The sequence below is a fragment of the Myotis daubentonii genome, chromosome 2 (assembly GCF_963259705.1).
Source record: "Myotis daubentonii chromosome 2, mMyoDau2.1, whole genome shotgun sequence".
In the NCBI taxonomy this organism is placed as follows: domain Eukaryota; kingdom Metazoa; phylum Chordata; class Mammalia; order Chiroptera; family Vespertilionidae; genus Myotis; species Myotis daubentonii.
Window position 1 is genome coordinate 198376279 of NC_081841.1, and position 16363 is coordinate 198392641.

Below are 16363 nucleotides of genomic sequence, written 5' to 3' on the forward strand. Positions count from 1 at the left end.
GAAAGAATTAATGAACATAATAACAAAATATACCATTTTGGGGTCAAAACTTATGAGAGGCAGGAGTATCAGTCTTAGACTTAGATCTACTAGGATAGGGTGAATTGACACCTACCTTATTAGTGTATACTAGATCATGCTAAAAATGGGAAATTTTATTCTGAATACTGTATAGAGAGTTAACACAGATGGAGAAGTCATAGAGTTGGAAATTAAATAAAGCTAGCAACAAAGCAAATATATTCAACAGCAACCAGTCTAAATGTGATAAATGGTGATCTCTATATTATAAATGCCCCTTTGCCTGTCAGCCTAGGGTTCTTATCATTTCAACTGTTCTGGATTTATATGCCAAATACCAGCTTGTGTTTATTTTGCCTTGGATAATGGCAGATTTAAGACTCTATTCTGCCTTAGAGAATATCCTATACATTTGTTTCTAATAGATAAAGAATAATTGAGTAGAATATGCTCAGGAACCTTGTGAAACTTCTCATTAGCAGGCAAATCTCTTAGTTACAAACACACACACACACACACACACACACATGCACACACACACACTCTTTCTCATATATAAAAATGCTTACTTTAGCCCTAACGGTTTGGCTTAGTGGAAAGAGCGTCAGCCTTCGGAGTCAAGGGCCCCAGGTTCGATTCCGGTCAAGGGCGTGTACCTTGGTTGCGGGCACATCCCCAGTGGGGAGTGTGCAGGAGGCAGCTGATCGATGTTTCTCTCTCATCGATGTTTCTAACTCTCTATCCCTCTCCCTTCCTCTCTGTAAAAAATCAATAAAATATATATTTTTTTAAAAAAATGCTTACTTTAGGGAAGATACACTTGACACATTGTCTCTAGAAGAGCACAGGACCCAAAGCTTGGGCATTCCTACGAGAGATTGTATTTTAAGACTCAAGAGACAAGGCAGTGATATTGTCTTTACACATACTCTTCATCATTAGAATTTTTATAATCTATTTACTTTGTAATATTTCTCTGAATAGCTAGAGGAGCCTCACTTTTTTGTGCCCTGAGGATGAAGTTGTAATCGGAATTAATAATAGATGATATTGTCAGTCATCTAGGGTATAAATTAATCCTGTCAAATAGGCACATAATAGAAGCCACAGATTCAGTGTTAAGTTTTCTAACAGCTACATTAAAGAATAAAAAGAAATGAAATGAAATGAAAAAATAATAAAATATTTCATCATGTAATCAATGCAAAACATTATTGACATCTTACCTTCCTTTATGTACTAAGTTTTCAAAATGTGATGTGTATTTGATACTAGTCTCAATCAGACTAGCCACTTTTCAAGTGCTTAATGGCCATATTTGATAATGGCTACCATATTGGACAATATAGGCCTAAAATGAGAGGACACTCATTGATAAAGCAACCCTTATTCAGTGCTGGTAGGAAAGTAAGTTGGTACTGCTCATAAGGAAAATAGTATGGAGGTTCCTCAAAAAATTAAGAATAGAGCTACCATATGACCCAGAAATCCCTCTTTTGGGTATCTACCTAAAAAAAATTGAAAACATTTATTTGCAAAGATATATGCTCCTATGTTCATTTCAGCATTATTCATGGTGGCCAAGACATGGAAACAACCAAAGTGTTCTTCATCAGCTGATTGCCTAAAGAACATGTGCTACATACATACAGTGGAATACTACTCAGCCATAAAAAAGATGAAATAACACCATTTACAACAATGTGAATGGATCTTGAGAATACCATGCTAAGTGAAATAAGTCAGTCAGAAAGAGCTAAGAACCATATGATTTCACTCATATGTGGGATATAAAACTGAAACCCATAGACACAGACAACAGTGTGGTGGTTTCCAGAGGGAAGAGATGGTGCGGGGAAGTAAAGGGTAAAGGAGGCCAAATATATGGTGATATATAATGACTGGACTTTGGGTGATAGGCACACAATGCAGTATACAGATCATGTATCATAGAAATGTACACTTGAAACTTATATGATCTTATTAATCAACTAGAGGCCCAGTGCACAAAATTCATGCATAGGTAGGGTCCCTAGTGGCTGCTGGCTGCCGGCTGCTGGCTGCTGGCTGCCGGCTGGAGCTTCCCTTCCCTGGATGCCGGCTGCCAGCCAAGGCCTTCCTTTATTCTGTGCCGCCCCCTGGTGGTCAGCGCACATCATAGCGAGCGAGCAAACTCCCGGTCGGTTGAACACCCGAGGGGACACTTTGCATATTAGGCTTTTATATATATAGATGTTACTCCCAATAAATTAAAAATAAAGAAGGCATTCACCACTGGGTCAGTAGAAAAGCACATATTAGGTTGTGAACAGGAAATTTAAGTATAAATAAATTATGTTCCTTCCCAAGACGGTTGGGAAAGAAGAACAATAAGGAGGAGGGGAGGACAGAGAAAGGTCTCGAGTTCTGCTGGGACTCTGAAACAAAGAGGAAAACTACTGTATAAGCAAAAAGTTGAGAAATTAATTTGGGTAACAGCTGATGATTATTCAATGATACCTTGAGTAACAAATAAAAATTGTTGGAATGCCCCTGCTTGATGGTTATCTCTCATGTTCTGAATCTGAACTTTTCCTCATTGCCTCATGAAAAGAACCTATTTATATTGGATGAGGGGAGAGAATTTTTATAAAGAGAAGGGAATTTTTCCTGGTCTTTGGCCAAAATTCCTTTCTCTACCTTCATGAGGCATGCGTAGATATATAAGTTTAATTCAGGGGCAAATTATGAGAAGCTCCATTTCTCAGCTTCATATTCCATTTCAGCTTAGCCAGTAATATTCTCAGCCTTATTCTCATCTCAGCTAAACCAGCAATAAAAAATGATTATTTGATCTCCATTTGTCTGCCTCTTTTATCTATCTTGCTACTGAATTTGGAATTTAGAGAGGGAATGGCATCCCCATTTGACATTGACAATATATTCCTTCAGTTAGATATGACAGATGAAAACACTAATGAAAAGTTATTTCCCAATATCTTAAGTGAGAAAATTTGTACGGTGAGCGTCAACTCAAAGCTTCTAGCCTCTGATCAATCGGCTAAAAGACAACTAACTACAGCAGGCCTGCTCAAAGGGTGGTCAGCATCGCCAAGGAGCTTGTAGAAATGCCGAACCTCAGGCCCTTCCCCAAACCCACAGAATGAGAATCTCTGGGAATGAGGCGCCGCAGGGGATGATTTTGATGCATCTAAAGGTTGAAAAGCACCGAGATACATAGATGATAGATAGATTACAACATACACATGTTTTGTAACATGCTTAAAATGTCACAATATAGTTAAGTGGTTCTTTTGTAGGTAGTGACATCTTTTCCACTGTAATCACTTTATTCAGTCTTTTGCTTCTCTATCCAGTTTTCTTCCATAGTACCAACTTTTGGAAAAGTCATTTTACAGTACTAGCTGAAGCTTACCTTTCCATATGAATCCTTGAAACTTCAGGCCTTTGTACTGCTGATGGGGAGTGGCTGCCTGTGTGCCTGCTGTTCATCATAACATATGTTTTCAGAGTAAAGTTGCCTGATAACTGTTCATTTATTGCTCATACCCATCAGCTCATCATGAACCTCACTTGAAAGCATGTTGCTTGCTCATCCCTGACCTTCCTGGAAACATAATTTCCCTATTCATTGGAAGAATCAAAGTATAATTTCCAAAATGTTAAAAACAAGAATCTCACATAAATGTATAATGGTTATATATCAAATATTAAACTCATTATTCTTTTTATTGATTTTTTTTTACAGAGAGGGAGGGAGAGGGATAGAGAGTTAGAAACATTGATAAGAGAGAAACATCGATTAGCTGCCTACTGCACACCCCCTACTGGGGATGTGCCCACAACCAAAGTACATGCCCTTGACCGGAATCGAACCTGGGACCCTTCAGTCCACAGGCCGACGCTCTATCCACTGAACCAAACCAGTTAGGGCAAACTCATTATTCCTCAGAGAATCGGTATGATGATAAAGCTGGTTCAATGACTGAAGAACAGTGAGCTATAAGGGGATAAATAGATAATTATATAAAACTTATGTTCTTCAAAGCAATAAAATTGAACCTTTGAAGTATTTTTATACAGAGATCATTACATCTTTGCTGTACATAAATCATTTGCAACGTATCAGTATTCTTATGTTTAACATCTAACGTTGCTGAGACTGTGGCAGTATTCTAATCAATAGTAAGTAGAAGTCACATAAGGGTGTATTCTCCTGGAAAACTGGGTAAACTTGGGCAGGCCTGTTAGTGCTCAAATATATCACTGGAATTATGTGCAGTCATCCTTATGCATTTTCCCAAGTATTGCATATTTTTTCCTGACAGAAAAAAAATCCCAAAAATCAGGAGTGAAAGGAATTGCCATATTTCTAATACCATAATCCATTACATGTTCCTTGCACGTCCTTCTTACTAAATAAGCAATCAGACTTTTTGGGAATAGAGTAATGCAGGATCAGAGAATGAGCTTAAACGTTCTGAAACACCCCACAGAAGTCAAGAGATATAATCAAAGTCAGCACTTATATTAGGATGCTGAATACGGCAATAAAAAAACAATGGAAGGGGGTGGATAATGAATAGGCTAGATAATTTAAAACTATCTAGCCACTTTGAAGTAGATATTTGTTATGGCAAGAATCACCTGAGTATAATTAGGCTCACAAAAACCATTGGTATTAACACATTTTATTGAAAATTAAAAGCGTCAGTCAAAAAATTTCAAATGCACATATCGTCTCACTCACCAATTCCATGCCCAAGTATCATTTTTGCAGAAATACTTGCACTTACAAATGCGCATAGGTATATGTATCAAGATATTCATTCCAATAATGTTTTATAATAATAAAAAATGAAAATAATTAAGGTCCATCAATACAAAAAATGGTTAAATTATGGTACATTTATGCTGTCTAATAAGATGTATAAATAAAAAATGGTATGTAGGTACTGACAAGGAAAGTTGTCCATAATGTATCACTGGGTGAAATAAGTGGCCCAGTGTTGTTTAAATTGTTATACTAGCATGCGTAGGTATGTAGAGATATGAATATGTGTGTGTTTGTTCATAGAAAAGTTCTGGATACATAATTAATTGTGCAGAGTGGTTACCCAGAGAAGTGAAACTGGGTAGTGGGCAAAGCAGATCTGCATATTTTCATGTTACATAGAAACCAGTAAGAAAGGATCAAACTGAATATATCCAAATACTTGAAAATTATACATCACGCCCGTAATTCAGAGATCAAGGTACAAATTAGAAAACATTTTGACCTGAATAATAATGAAAATACAACATAGTAAAATTCATGAAAACTCTCCAGTTCCATCCATGCTGTTACAAATGGTAAGAGTTCTTTCCTTTTTACTGCCTTGTAGTATTCCATGGTGTAGATGTACCACAGCTTTTTTTATCCACTCATCTGCTGATGTGCACTTAGGCTGTTTTTAAAACTTAGCTATTGTAAATTGTGCTGCTATGAGCATAGAGGTGCATACATTCTTTCTGATGAGTGTTTGGGGTTTCTTAAGATATATTCCTAGAAGTGGGATCACTGGGTCAAATGGGAGTTCCCTATTTAATTTTTTGAGGAAACTCCATACTGTTTTCCACAGTGGCTGCACCAGTCCGCATTCCCACCAGCAGTGTAGTAGGGTTCCCTTTTCTCTACAATCTCTATACTTGTTGTTTGTTGATTTGTTGATGATAGCCATTCTGACAGGTGTGAGGTGATATTGTCATTTTGATTTGCATGTCTCAGATGATTAGTGACTGAGCATTTTTTAAATGTCTCTTGACTTTCTGTATGTCCACTTTGGAGAAGTATCTAAGTCCTTTGCCCATTTTTAAATTGGATTGTCTTCCTTTTGCTAAGTTGTATGAGTTCCCTATATATTTTGGAGATTAACCCCTTATTGGATGTATCATTGGCAAATATGTTCTCCCATGTAGTGAGCTGAGTGAAAACCAGTCAGAGAGAGAAAAGTACCACATGATCTCACTCACATGTGGAATCTAGTGAACCAGATAAACTGATGATCAAAAATAGACCCAGAGACATAGAAGTATGAACAAACTGTTGAACCTCAGAGGGAAGGCAGTAGAGGGTAGGTGGGAAGAGATCAACCAATGAACTTGTGCATATATGCATAACCCATGGACATAGACGATGGGGTGGTGAGGCCCTGAGGGAGGGGTAGGGGAACAGGAGCCAGCTGGAAAAGGTTAATGGGGGGGGACCTATATAATACTTTCAACAATAAAGATTTATTTATTTTTAAAATAAATAAATTTTTTATTGTTTTCATTGACTTCAGAGAGGAAGGAAGAGGGAGAGAGAGAGAAACATCAATGATGAGAGAGAATTATTGATCGGCTGCCTCCTGCACGCCCCCACTGGGGATCGAGCCTGCAACCTGGGCATGTGCCCTTGACCGGAATAGAACCAGCACAAGTACAAACCAGCTTCAGATCTCTTTGTAGCTGAGGCTGGGTGGCTCTGTGCAGAACACAGGCAGTGGCTGACTTTGGCCTGCATCTCTCCTAGAATGTCAGGTTCTGATCAATTCAAACTTAAGAATAAAGCCCCAATTCAGTTTTGTTTTAGTCCCAGGCCCATGAAAGCTGAATGGCCCTACTGACCATACCCTTATGAAACCAGGCTGACATCAGGACCAGATGCGATTATGAACTATCCCTAACCTGCCCCAACCGATCAGTAGAGTTTACAGCCCCAACTCCCTTAGTCACCATGACTGATTTTTTCCCTATAAAACCTTCTTCTAGAGACCACTGGGGAGCCAGGTCTTAGGCTGGTCTCTGGGCTTGGCTTCGTTCCTTAAATAAACCTTTACTTTCTTTGTTGTGAACCCTTGTTTGTGTTTCACTGGGCTTTATGGCACACAGGCAAATGACCCATTCACCCTGTGGGTCACCTCACGGAGAGAAAGGTGGTGGGTTCAGCAAGAGGCCCGGGTGTTAAAGTACAGCCTCCAAAGTGAGCACAGACTCTCTCAGAAGCCTGGTTTGGGGTGTGAGACGGGTGAGATGGGCAAATATCTGGATTTACTGAGACCCGCATGCTGCCAGCCAAATCCAATGAGAAGGACCAGGAGGAGGAACACCGCCCACCACCCAGAGCCCTTCCTGGATAAGAGCAGTTGGTGCCAATCCCCAGCATCTGGGGCCTCAGGCAGTAAACCCAAGTGGGTGGTGGGAGAGCTGTGGAGAAGAGCTCGGGTAGCCTGGTGTAGATGGGAATGCCTGGTTGAGATGACTATCTTCAGTTAAGGGCCCTGAAATGACGGAAGAGAGAAAAACAGACAGGCAGGAAAATTGGTCCACACTTAGTTTATTGTTTCCTTCAGCTGTGACTAGGAGAGGGAAGGTAGAATTTCTATTTCTCAGTGAGACATTCAGTATCATCCATTGGCTTCTGAATAAATCACTAGTTACTGTGGAAGAGAACAAAGACACACATGCTTAAAGTACTGAGAGCAAATAAATTCCCTTGCACTGCAAAACGTACAAAGAGTTGGGGTATTGGCAAGTAAAAAATTCATATGGCAGGAAAAAGAATTTTAGAAAGAATTTTTGTAATTTTGCTTGTGGTATTACTTGGCTATAACTTACCCTACAATTTTCTGAGATTTTTTAGGAAAAATCATATTTAATGAGAAGTATTTGCGAATGAGAAAATCCAACATTTTTTCCTACATACAATGAAATGTTCATGAATTAACATTCTGTTAATCTTTGCATTTTTTAGAAATTTAGATACATGTTACCTTTACTTTTCCATATCGTGCAGCAATCAGTTTTGTTTTTCATGTTATAGACAATTTTTTTTGGAACTTGGGAACTCATGGGCCTTATGCATTGTGACTATAGTGCCTAGTGGATAAAGTGGCCCTGATTCATTTTACAGGCTAATTTATGAAGTGACTTAAATGCCCATTCAAGGTTAGTAAAGATTAATAGACTATTTTTATATATTACTTTTCCAATTCATCTACCCAATAAATAACTTAAGAATTAGTTGTGGATTATGAATTTCATTGTAATTTCAAACATTTATTTTGAGACATCTCTTAATGTACTCACCTAGTGTTTTAAGTCTGGGTGTTTTCCTGTGATTCAGAGCTAAATAAATAAGGAAATAACACAATCTGACAAACTTACAATGTTTATGAAAGTTTCTTCTTTCCTTTCAAAATTTTGATGATAGAGAAATATCAGCCAAATTTATATTTTATACAAATTATTATCGAGTGTTGAAATCAAACTATTGGGCCTCTTTTCTATTTTTATATTCACAGACTTCTTATGTCAGAACCCCCAACAAAAAGAATAAAAAAGTAAAAGAATAAATTGAAGACAGACTGAGTTTAATTGACAGAGAAAATAATACAGATTAGTTATAAACTTCAGTGATAGTATAGTTTTATCCTTCGCATCCTTCCATCACCATTTATCTCCCCTTTACCCTCTTTGACCTCCCCAACCCCCATTTACTCTGATAATCAGCATACTGTTGTCTGTGTCTATATGGTTGTGTTTGGGGGTTTTTTTGTTTGTTTGTTTGTTTTGCTTAATTCCTTTACCTTTTTTGCTCAGCCCCCTATCCTCTTCCCCTCTGATGGCTATCAGTCTGTTCTCTGTACTTATGAATATGATTCTATTTTGTTTGTTAGTTGTTGTTTTTTCATTAGATTCCACATATAAGTTAAATCATATGGTATTTGCCTTTCTCTGACTGGCTGATTTCACTTAGTATAATAATCCCCAGGTCCATCCATGCTGTCAAAAGAGTAAGATTTCCTTCTGTATTACAGCTGAATAGTATTCCATTGTGTAAATGTAACACAGTTTTTATACCCACTCACCTACTGTTGGATACTTGGTCTGCTTCCAAATCTTGGTTACTGTAAATAATGCTTCAATAAACACAGGGGTGTATATATTCTTTTCAATTAGTGTTTGGGGTGTCTTCAGATATATTCCCAGAAGTGGAATTGCTGGGTCATAGGCAGTTCCATTTTTAATTTTTTGAGGTAACTCCATACTGCTTTCTGCAGTAGCTGTACCAGTATGCACTCCCACCAACAGTGCCTGAGGGTTCCCTCCACATCTTTGCCAACACTTGTTATTTGTTGATATACTGACCCAGCAATTCCACTTCTGGGAATATATCTGAAGACACCCCAAACACTAATTGCAAAGAATATATACACCCCTATGTTAATTGAAGCATTATTTACAGTAACCAAGATTTGGAAGCAGACCAAGTATCCATTAGTAGGTGAGTGGGTATAAAAAACTGTGGTACATTTACACAATGGAATACTATTCAGCTGTAATACAGAAGGAAATCTTACTCTTTTGACAGCATGGATGGACCTGGGGATTATTATACTAAGTGAAATAAGCTGTATAATTTTATTAACCAATGTCACCTCAATAAATTTAATAAAATAAAAACCTAGATTCTACTTCTGATTCTTTCATTAACTATCTTGGTGACCTTGGTCAAGATAGCAACTATTTGAGAACTATGTTGATCATCTATAAAGGAGAAGGTTCTAATACTGTATGATGAAAAAATTAAAATTTGGCAATAAATAACAATGTGTGAACTATAAATGAGTAAGTAGTTGGAAAATATGTTAGGAGTTTTTGTGGAGAAATTTTCAGAAATAGTTTAAGTGGGAAGAAAAGCATGTTTTGTGTTTGGTAAGGGAGCAGAAGGCAAAAAGTGAAAGGAAGAAAAGCTTAGTTTGCATGTTGAAATTTCCTATTTATCTTTTATACTTATTTATACATTAAGTTTTTTATATGTTTTATGAATTTATAGGCTTATGTTTCTAATGATAACCAGGGTATTGATTTCACTTGGGGAAAAGTGTGTGTGTGTATGTATATATATATATATAGTGTTGTGTTTTAAATTTTGTCCCCCAAAAAGCTAGGTTGAAGTCCTAACACAAGGTATTTGTGAATGTGACTTTATTTGGAGATAGGGAATTTACAGCTGTAACAAGTTCAAGATAAGGTTATACTACATTAGGGTGGGCCCTAACTGCTAATGATTAGGGTCATTATACCAGGAAAGGGAGGTGTAGAGTTGTAGAGACACACAGATCCATAGGAAAGACAGCCATGTGAAGACGAAAGCAAAAGCTGGAGTGATGCAGCAGCAAGCCAGGAACACCAACGACTGCTGGCAACCACGGGAAGCTGAGAGAAAGGCATGGAGCACATTTTTCCTCAGAGCCTCCAGAAGGACCCAATCCTGCTGACAACTTGGTTTTGGACTTTTAGCCTTCTGAACTGTGAAATAATAAATTTCTGTTGTCTTAAGCCAAAATAAATAAATAACCTTAAACTATGGTGGATGCTATGGCAATAAAACACAGCAACAGTGTCAAGTGACATTATTAAAATTTAAATAAAAATAATTATTCCAAAACTGTTTCCCTGTGCACACTAAGCCAGAAAGACCAGTAAATTAATGTTCCAAATTGTACTCCAATTGAAATGAACATTTTCCTATGGGTAATGCATTAATCTCTCACTCTGTGTAGGTGAATAAGGCTCCTAGGAGAGATGATATAATGAGAGAAGAAATGGAGGCAGTTATAACATTATAGACATACGGGTGTGTGTGTGTGTGTGTGTGTGTGTGTGTGTGTGTGTGTGTGTGTGTGCATTTGTCTTTGTGGGTGGTTTGTTTGTTTGTTTGTTTGTTTGTTTGTTTGTTTTGGCTGCCTATGTGTGTGAAGACCGCATATAAAAAAATAAAGTGCTATAACTGAGTGGTACAAAAGTAATCATTCATTCATTCAACAAGTACAACTAACCCTTGAACAACATGGGTTTTGACTGACCCTGTGCAGTCAAAATTCTGGGTATAATTTCAATCCCCAACAACTTACTACTAATAGCCTACTGTTAACCAGAAACCTCATTACATTAATAGTTAATTAACAAGTATTTTTGTATCTTATATGTGTTATATACTGTATTCTAATAATAAGCTAGAGGAAAGAAAATATTATTAAGAAAACATTATAAGGAAGAGAAAATAAATTTATAATATTCTATGTGTTTACTGAAAAAATCCATACACATGTGGACCCACACAGTACAAATCTGTGTTTTTAAGGGTCAACTATATTTATTAAGCACTTACTATTAACCAAGAACTCAGTTACATGCTGGCTACACAATGCTGACCAAACTAAACTTGGCCTTTATCCTCTAAAATGGCAGTGTATGATAAGACATAAGCCCAAGGTAAGGAAAAGGTTAACTGAGGCCTTAATGCTGAGTTTGAGCACCATAATAGCTCCATAGCACCGAGAGGACATAATAATGGAAATTATTTTTTAGTTTGTTAATAGTAACTCGTGACTGTGAAGTATCACCATGAGAATAAGATCATAGTAATAAATAAGTAAAGGACTGGAATAGCAGGCATTCCTATGAAGGAAAACCTCTTCTGGAATAAGAGGAATTATACAACCAATGTGCAGCCTAAAAAGTTTACTCTGTGGATTTGGATGTGTCTTGGAATAGCAGTGGGCTTTGGAGGAATCTAGAAGGTATAAAACAGATGCTAACAAAGTAAATAAAGAATTTTTAAATCAGAGGGGGAGGAGTGAAAACTCTCAACTATGTACATCTGCTGAAGGACCCCAAACCCAAAATTGTTAGATGTAAGAAATTAAACACTTATTGTATTATTACATAGAGATATCCACCTTTTGGGTAATGGAGGGGGATCTAATTATAACTACTTTGTAATACTGAGAGGCAATAGGAGAAAGAGAATTATTGTTCCTTTATGATGTTTTTCTTCAGCAAATTTTTTAAGTGACCATGGTAAGCAAGCATTCACTCAGCTATGCATGAGTGTACACACTGAGTTTCTAGTTAAAGAATCTCCAAATAAAGAAATAAACTTCCCCAATTATGAGTTAGCTCCATAAACATTACCAATCACCCAAGAGTAAACTCTCTATATACATTAACAAACTGGAGGAACGAAGACATTTATTTAGGTAAATACCCACTAGCTACTAGATTGACAAATATAAATACGTTATTTTTTGGTATAGTACTGTACCAATTTTTGCTGCTCAATTAATACTTAGGAATTAATTGATTATCAATTGGTTAATCTTATTTTTCAACATACTTGTTTTAAGAAATAATCCCTAATTTACTTACTTGGCAATATCTGTTTGCCTGCTGCTTTCTGATCTGGATCTAAATGAGAGTGAAAATAATGGTTCTAAGTTCATTCTTTTAAAAATCTGCCTTTGTTAAAAAATGAAAGTCAGGCCATTCTATACCCTGAATTAACTCTTTTAGAGCACTAATCACCACTAATGAATAAACTCAAATTATTACTAAATTAGGGCATGCAAATAAATAACATTCTCAAATAATAAAATATATAAATTCATAATACAATATGAAAAGATAATAATGAATATCAAATTCAAATCCAAAACTAGGAAAAGGAAGAAATAAACATATTTGTTTTTCTCCTTATCACTACCCAGCACAGAGCATATGCTTGATCTCGAATGCCTCATTCTAACCTCCAGGATCCAACCTAATGTTTTATCTACTGATAAACAAATTATTACAGGTCATGATTTAAAGCCCTCACTGACTTCTAGACAATCAGGCAGACTGGACTGAAGGGTTATGTACCCCTTCAACCCCACACACAGAGATATGTTGAAAAAAATATCACAAAATACCAACCAACATTTGAACAAGAAAGGGACATTTCTAATATAGTTTGAAAGAACAAAAGGTAAATAAGAATGAAAGCAGGGTGACTCCAGAGTTCCATCAATCCATTGTACACATTAGGTTATGAGTGGAGACCTCCTGGAAAGCTGCAACTAACCTTCTCCAAATTTGGAAGCCATGAAAGGCCATTCCATCCATGAAACAGATGGTAAAAGCTTCCACCATTAGTCTTTAGGATGTGGCAAGGAAGTTTCTTTAGAAGTGTAGATGGGAAAGGATCACCTAGAGACACAAGCGCCCTAGTTGCTTTTAAAAAAAAGAGTGGCTTAAGAATATGAACAAAAATATCACATAGAGAATCAGGAACCTTAAGTCTTTAACAAGTATAGGTTCTGGATACCAATTCAGGCTTCCACTGAATTCTCTATCTGCAGGCCTAACAAATGCTGTAAAAATGTATGGCTTAAGAAGATAAAACATGAGATAATCTCCACAGGGAGGATTCTACAAAAAGGATATGAAGAATTATCAGGAAAAATCCTGGCTGCTTAAGATGGCGTTACAATCAATGAAAAAACCCCACTAAAAGGTAATGTCCACAGCCAGAGCAAACTAAACAATTCATACACCAAGAATTACAGGTAACAGAAAAACTTCAACAAAAGAATGCTTAGGATTTCCATACAGATCAATAAAGGAACACAATCCTTTAAACAAGAAGTTTGAAGCTAACAGAGGTAGGCCTGTGAGGTTTAAGGAATGAAGCAATCTCTATAGCATAAAAGTGCAAGTTGAAGCAGCAAGTGCTGATGTAGATACTGTAGCAAGTTATCCAGAAGATCTAGCTAAGATAATTGATGAAGGTGGCTACCGTACACTAAACAATATAATTCAGGATAAATGAAACAGCCTTATATTAAAAGATGCCATCTAAGACTTCCATAGTTAGAGAGGGAAAGTCATTGCCTAGTTTCAAAGCTTCAAAAATAGGCTTCCTCTCTTGTTAGGGACTAAGGCAGCTGGTGACTTAAGGTGGAGCCGATGCTCACTTACCACTGCAAAAAAAAACCTAGGGCTTTTAAGAATCATGTTAAATCTACTTAGCCTTCACTGTATAAATGTAACAATAAGGTTTAGATGACGCCACATCTGTTTATAACATGGTTTAATAAATATTTTAAGCCCAGTATTGAAACTTATTGCTCAATAAAGAAAAAAAAGATGTTCTTCAAAATATTACTGCCTTTGATGATGTACCTGGTTACCGACGAATGCTGATAGAGAACCCTGACAACAAGATTAATGTGGGTTTTATGCCTGCTAACCCTACCTCCTCTCTGCAGCTCACAGATCAAGGAGCAATTTCAACATTCAAGTCTTATTATTTAAGAAATAGATTTTTGTAAGGCTATCGCTGCCTTAGACAGTGATTCCTCTGATAGATCTGTGCAAAGGAAATTGGAAACCTTCTGCAAAGGATGACTCTGGCGGAGGAAGCACCTGCAGGTGTGGTGGAAATGGCAGGAGAACTAGAATGAGAAGTGGGGGGTGAAGATACGACTGAACTGCTACCATCTCATGATACAACTTGAGCAGATGAGAAGCTGCTTCTTATGGCTGAGCAAAGAAAGTGGTTTCTTGAGAGAGAACCTACTTCTAATGAAGATGCTGTAAAGATTGTTGAAGTGACAACAACAGATTTAGATTATAACATAAACTAAACTGATAAAGTAGTGGTGGGGTTTGAAAGGACTGTGGGAAAATGCTATCAAACAGCCTCACATGTTACAGAGAAATCATTTGTGGGGAAAAAAAAAAGGGGGTCAACTGATGTGTCAAACTTCATTGTTGTCTCATTTTAAGGAATTGCCACAGCCACCCCCGCCTTCAGCAACCACCCCCCTGAGCAGTCAGCAGCCATCCACACTGAATGAAACAAGACCCTCTACCAGCAAAAAGGTCATGACTCACTGAAGGATCAGATGATGGTTAGCAATTTTTAGCAAGAAAGGATTTTAAATTACGTACATTGGTTTTTACAGCACAGTGCTGTAGCACACTTAATAGGTTATGATATAATGTAAATGTAACTTTTATGGGCTCAAGGAAACCAAAAAATTCACATTATTACAATATTCACTTTATTGCAATGATCAAAACCAAACCTGCAATATTTCCAAGGGAGGACTACACATCCTCTTTTATTAATTATACATATCCTATTTCTTATTAGAGTAAGCTATTTTATTTCTTGTTTCTTCAAAGTAGACTTCCAAATGAATAAAAGACTTTTACCAGAAAGTAAAATCTTATACATTAGTAACCTGGTTTCAAGGCATTACTTCACCAACTGCAGCAGTTCAAACAAAATGTAGAACTGAATTGTGAATCATTAATTTATTTTTAATTTTTAAAATGTATATTAAGAAACTTTCTAATTTACTTACCCGGTACTATATGTGTGAACACTGCCTTCTGATCTGGAAAGTGAAAGACATAGAAAATAATGTCTCAAGTTACTCCTAGGAAAGTTTGCCTACTGCATGAATAAGAGGCCATTTTATAAGCATTATTATCTCTTTACTAGACTGGTTATCAATTAAGAAAATAATGTACAAGGTCACTGAAGAAAGATGCCAATAAATAACCTTATTTAGCCGTATACCTCATCCAGAAAGAATGCGAATGTCCAATCCCACAGTGAGCAGTGTTAAGAGGGCACAGATTTTCCTTGCTTTTTGCTTGTCACTTCTAAATACAAAATGTAGGTTTAATTCTGAAGGCCTGATTCTTACCTTCATACCTCACTTTTTAACTTTGTATTTATTGATAAAGAAATGCTACACTTGGTAAATGTAAACCCCTACTGACTTCTAGGCATTCCTGCAGGGTAGGCAGGCAAGATATTTGTCCTTTCCATTCCTCACACAGAGGAGTGCTGAAAAAAACAAAAATTTAATACATAGCTGAGGTTAAAAACAAGAAAAGACTTCTCCTGATGCTAGTAAAAATAAAAAATAGAGTTCAAAGGATAAACAGGAGCTAAAACTGAATGACTCCAGGGATGTCTAAGCCAGTGATACACCTTTGGGTCTAGAGATTTAATTCCTTAGAAAGAAATCAAGTCCAAGATCTTTGCATGTCATAAAACTGTGAGTGAGCACCTTAATTAAACCTGGGAGCCAGGAGGACCATACCACCCATGAAACGGGGATAATAAAAATTCTGACCATAGAATTATACATTTGAAACCTATATACTGTTATTAACCAATGTCACCCCAACAAATTTAAAAAAAATTTTAAAGTGCACATAGGAGGGAAGAAATAAAAGTTTGTCTCAAGATTAAAAAAACAGACAAACAAAAAAACAGCAACACAAACCTCTGAATGTAGAAAAAATGAGGATATATAGATGGGGAAAATGCATCAATGAAGCAATCCCAAGCCTTTAAAAAGTATACTTGCAGGATCCTAGTTCACAAACTACAAGTTCCTGAACACCATGCATAGCAATTGTAGAAATAGTTTTGCTTTAAAAGCAGGGGGAAAAAAGAGAACAAGCCACA

The 16363-nt window shown here is 36.8% G+C and overlaps 1 protein-coding gene across 1 annotated transcript in view; it reads right to left on the reverse strand.

Annotated features, from left to right (window-relative positions):
* Window positions 1-7361: 7361 nt before the first annotated feature.
* Window positions 7362-16363, reverse strand: part of ADAM32 (ADAM metallopeptidase domain 32) — a 99509-nt gene continuing 90507 nt past the window's right edge. Inside the window, exons 20-23 of the mRNA XM_059685345.1 lie at window positions 15243-15275; window positions 12259-12297; window positions 8131-8169; window positions 7362-7481 (exon numbers count right to left, since the gene is read on the reverse strand). Coding sequence (XP_059541328.1) covers window positions 8139-8169; window positions 12259-12297; window positions 15243-15275 — 103 coding nt within the window. The 3' untranslated portion in view covers window positions 7362-7481; window positions 8131-8138. The remainder of the gene's footprint in view (window positions 7482-8130; window positions 8170-12258; window positions 12298-15242; window positions 15276-16363) is intronic.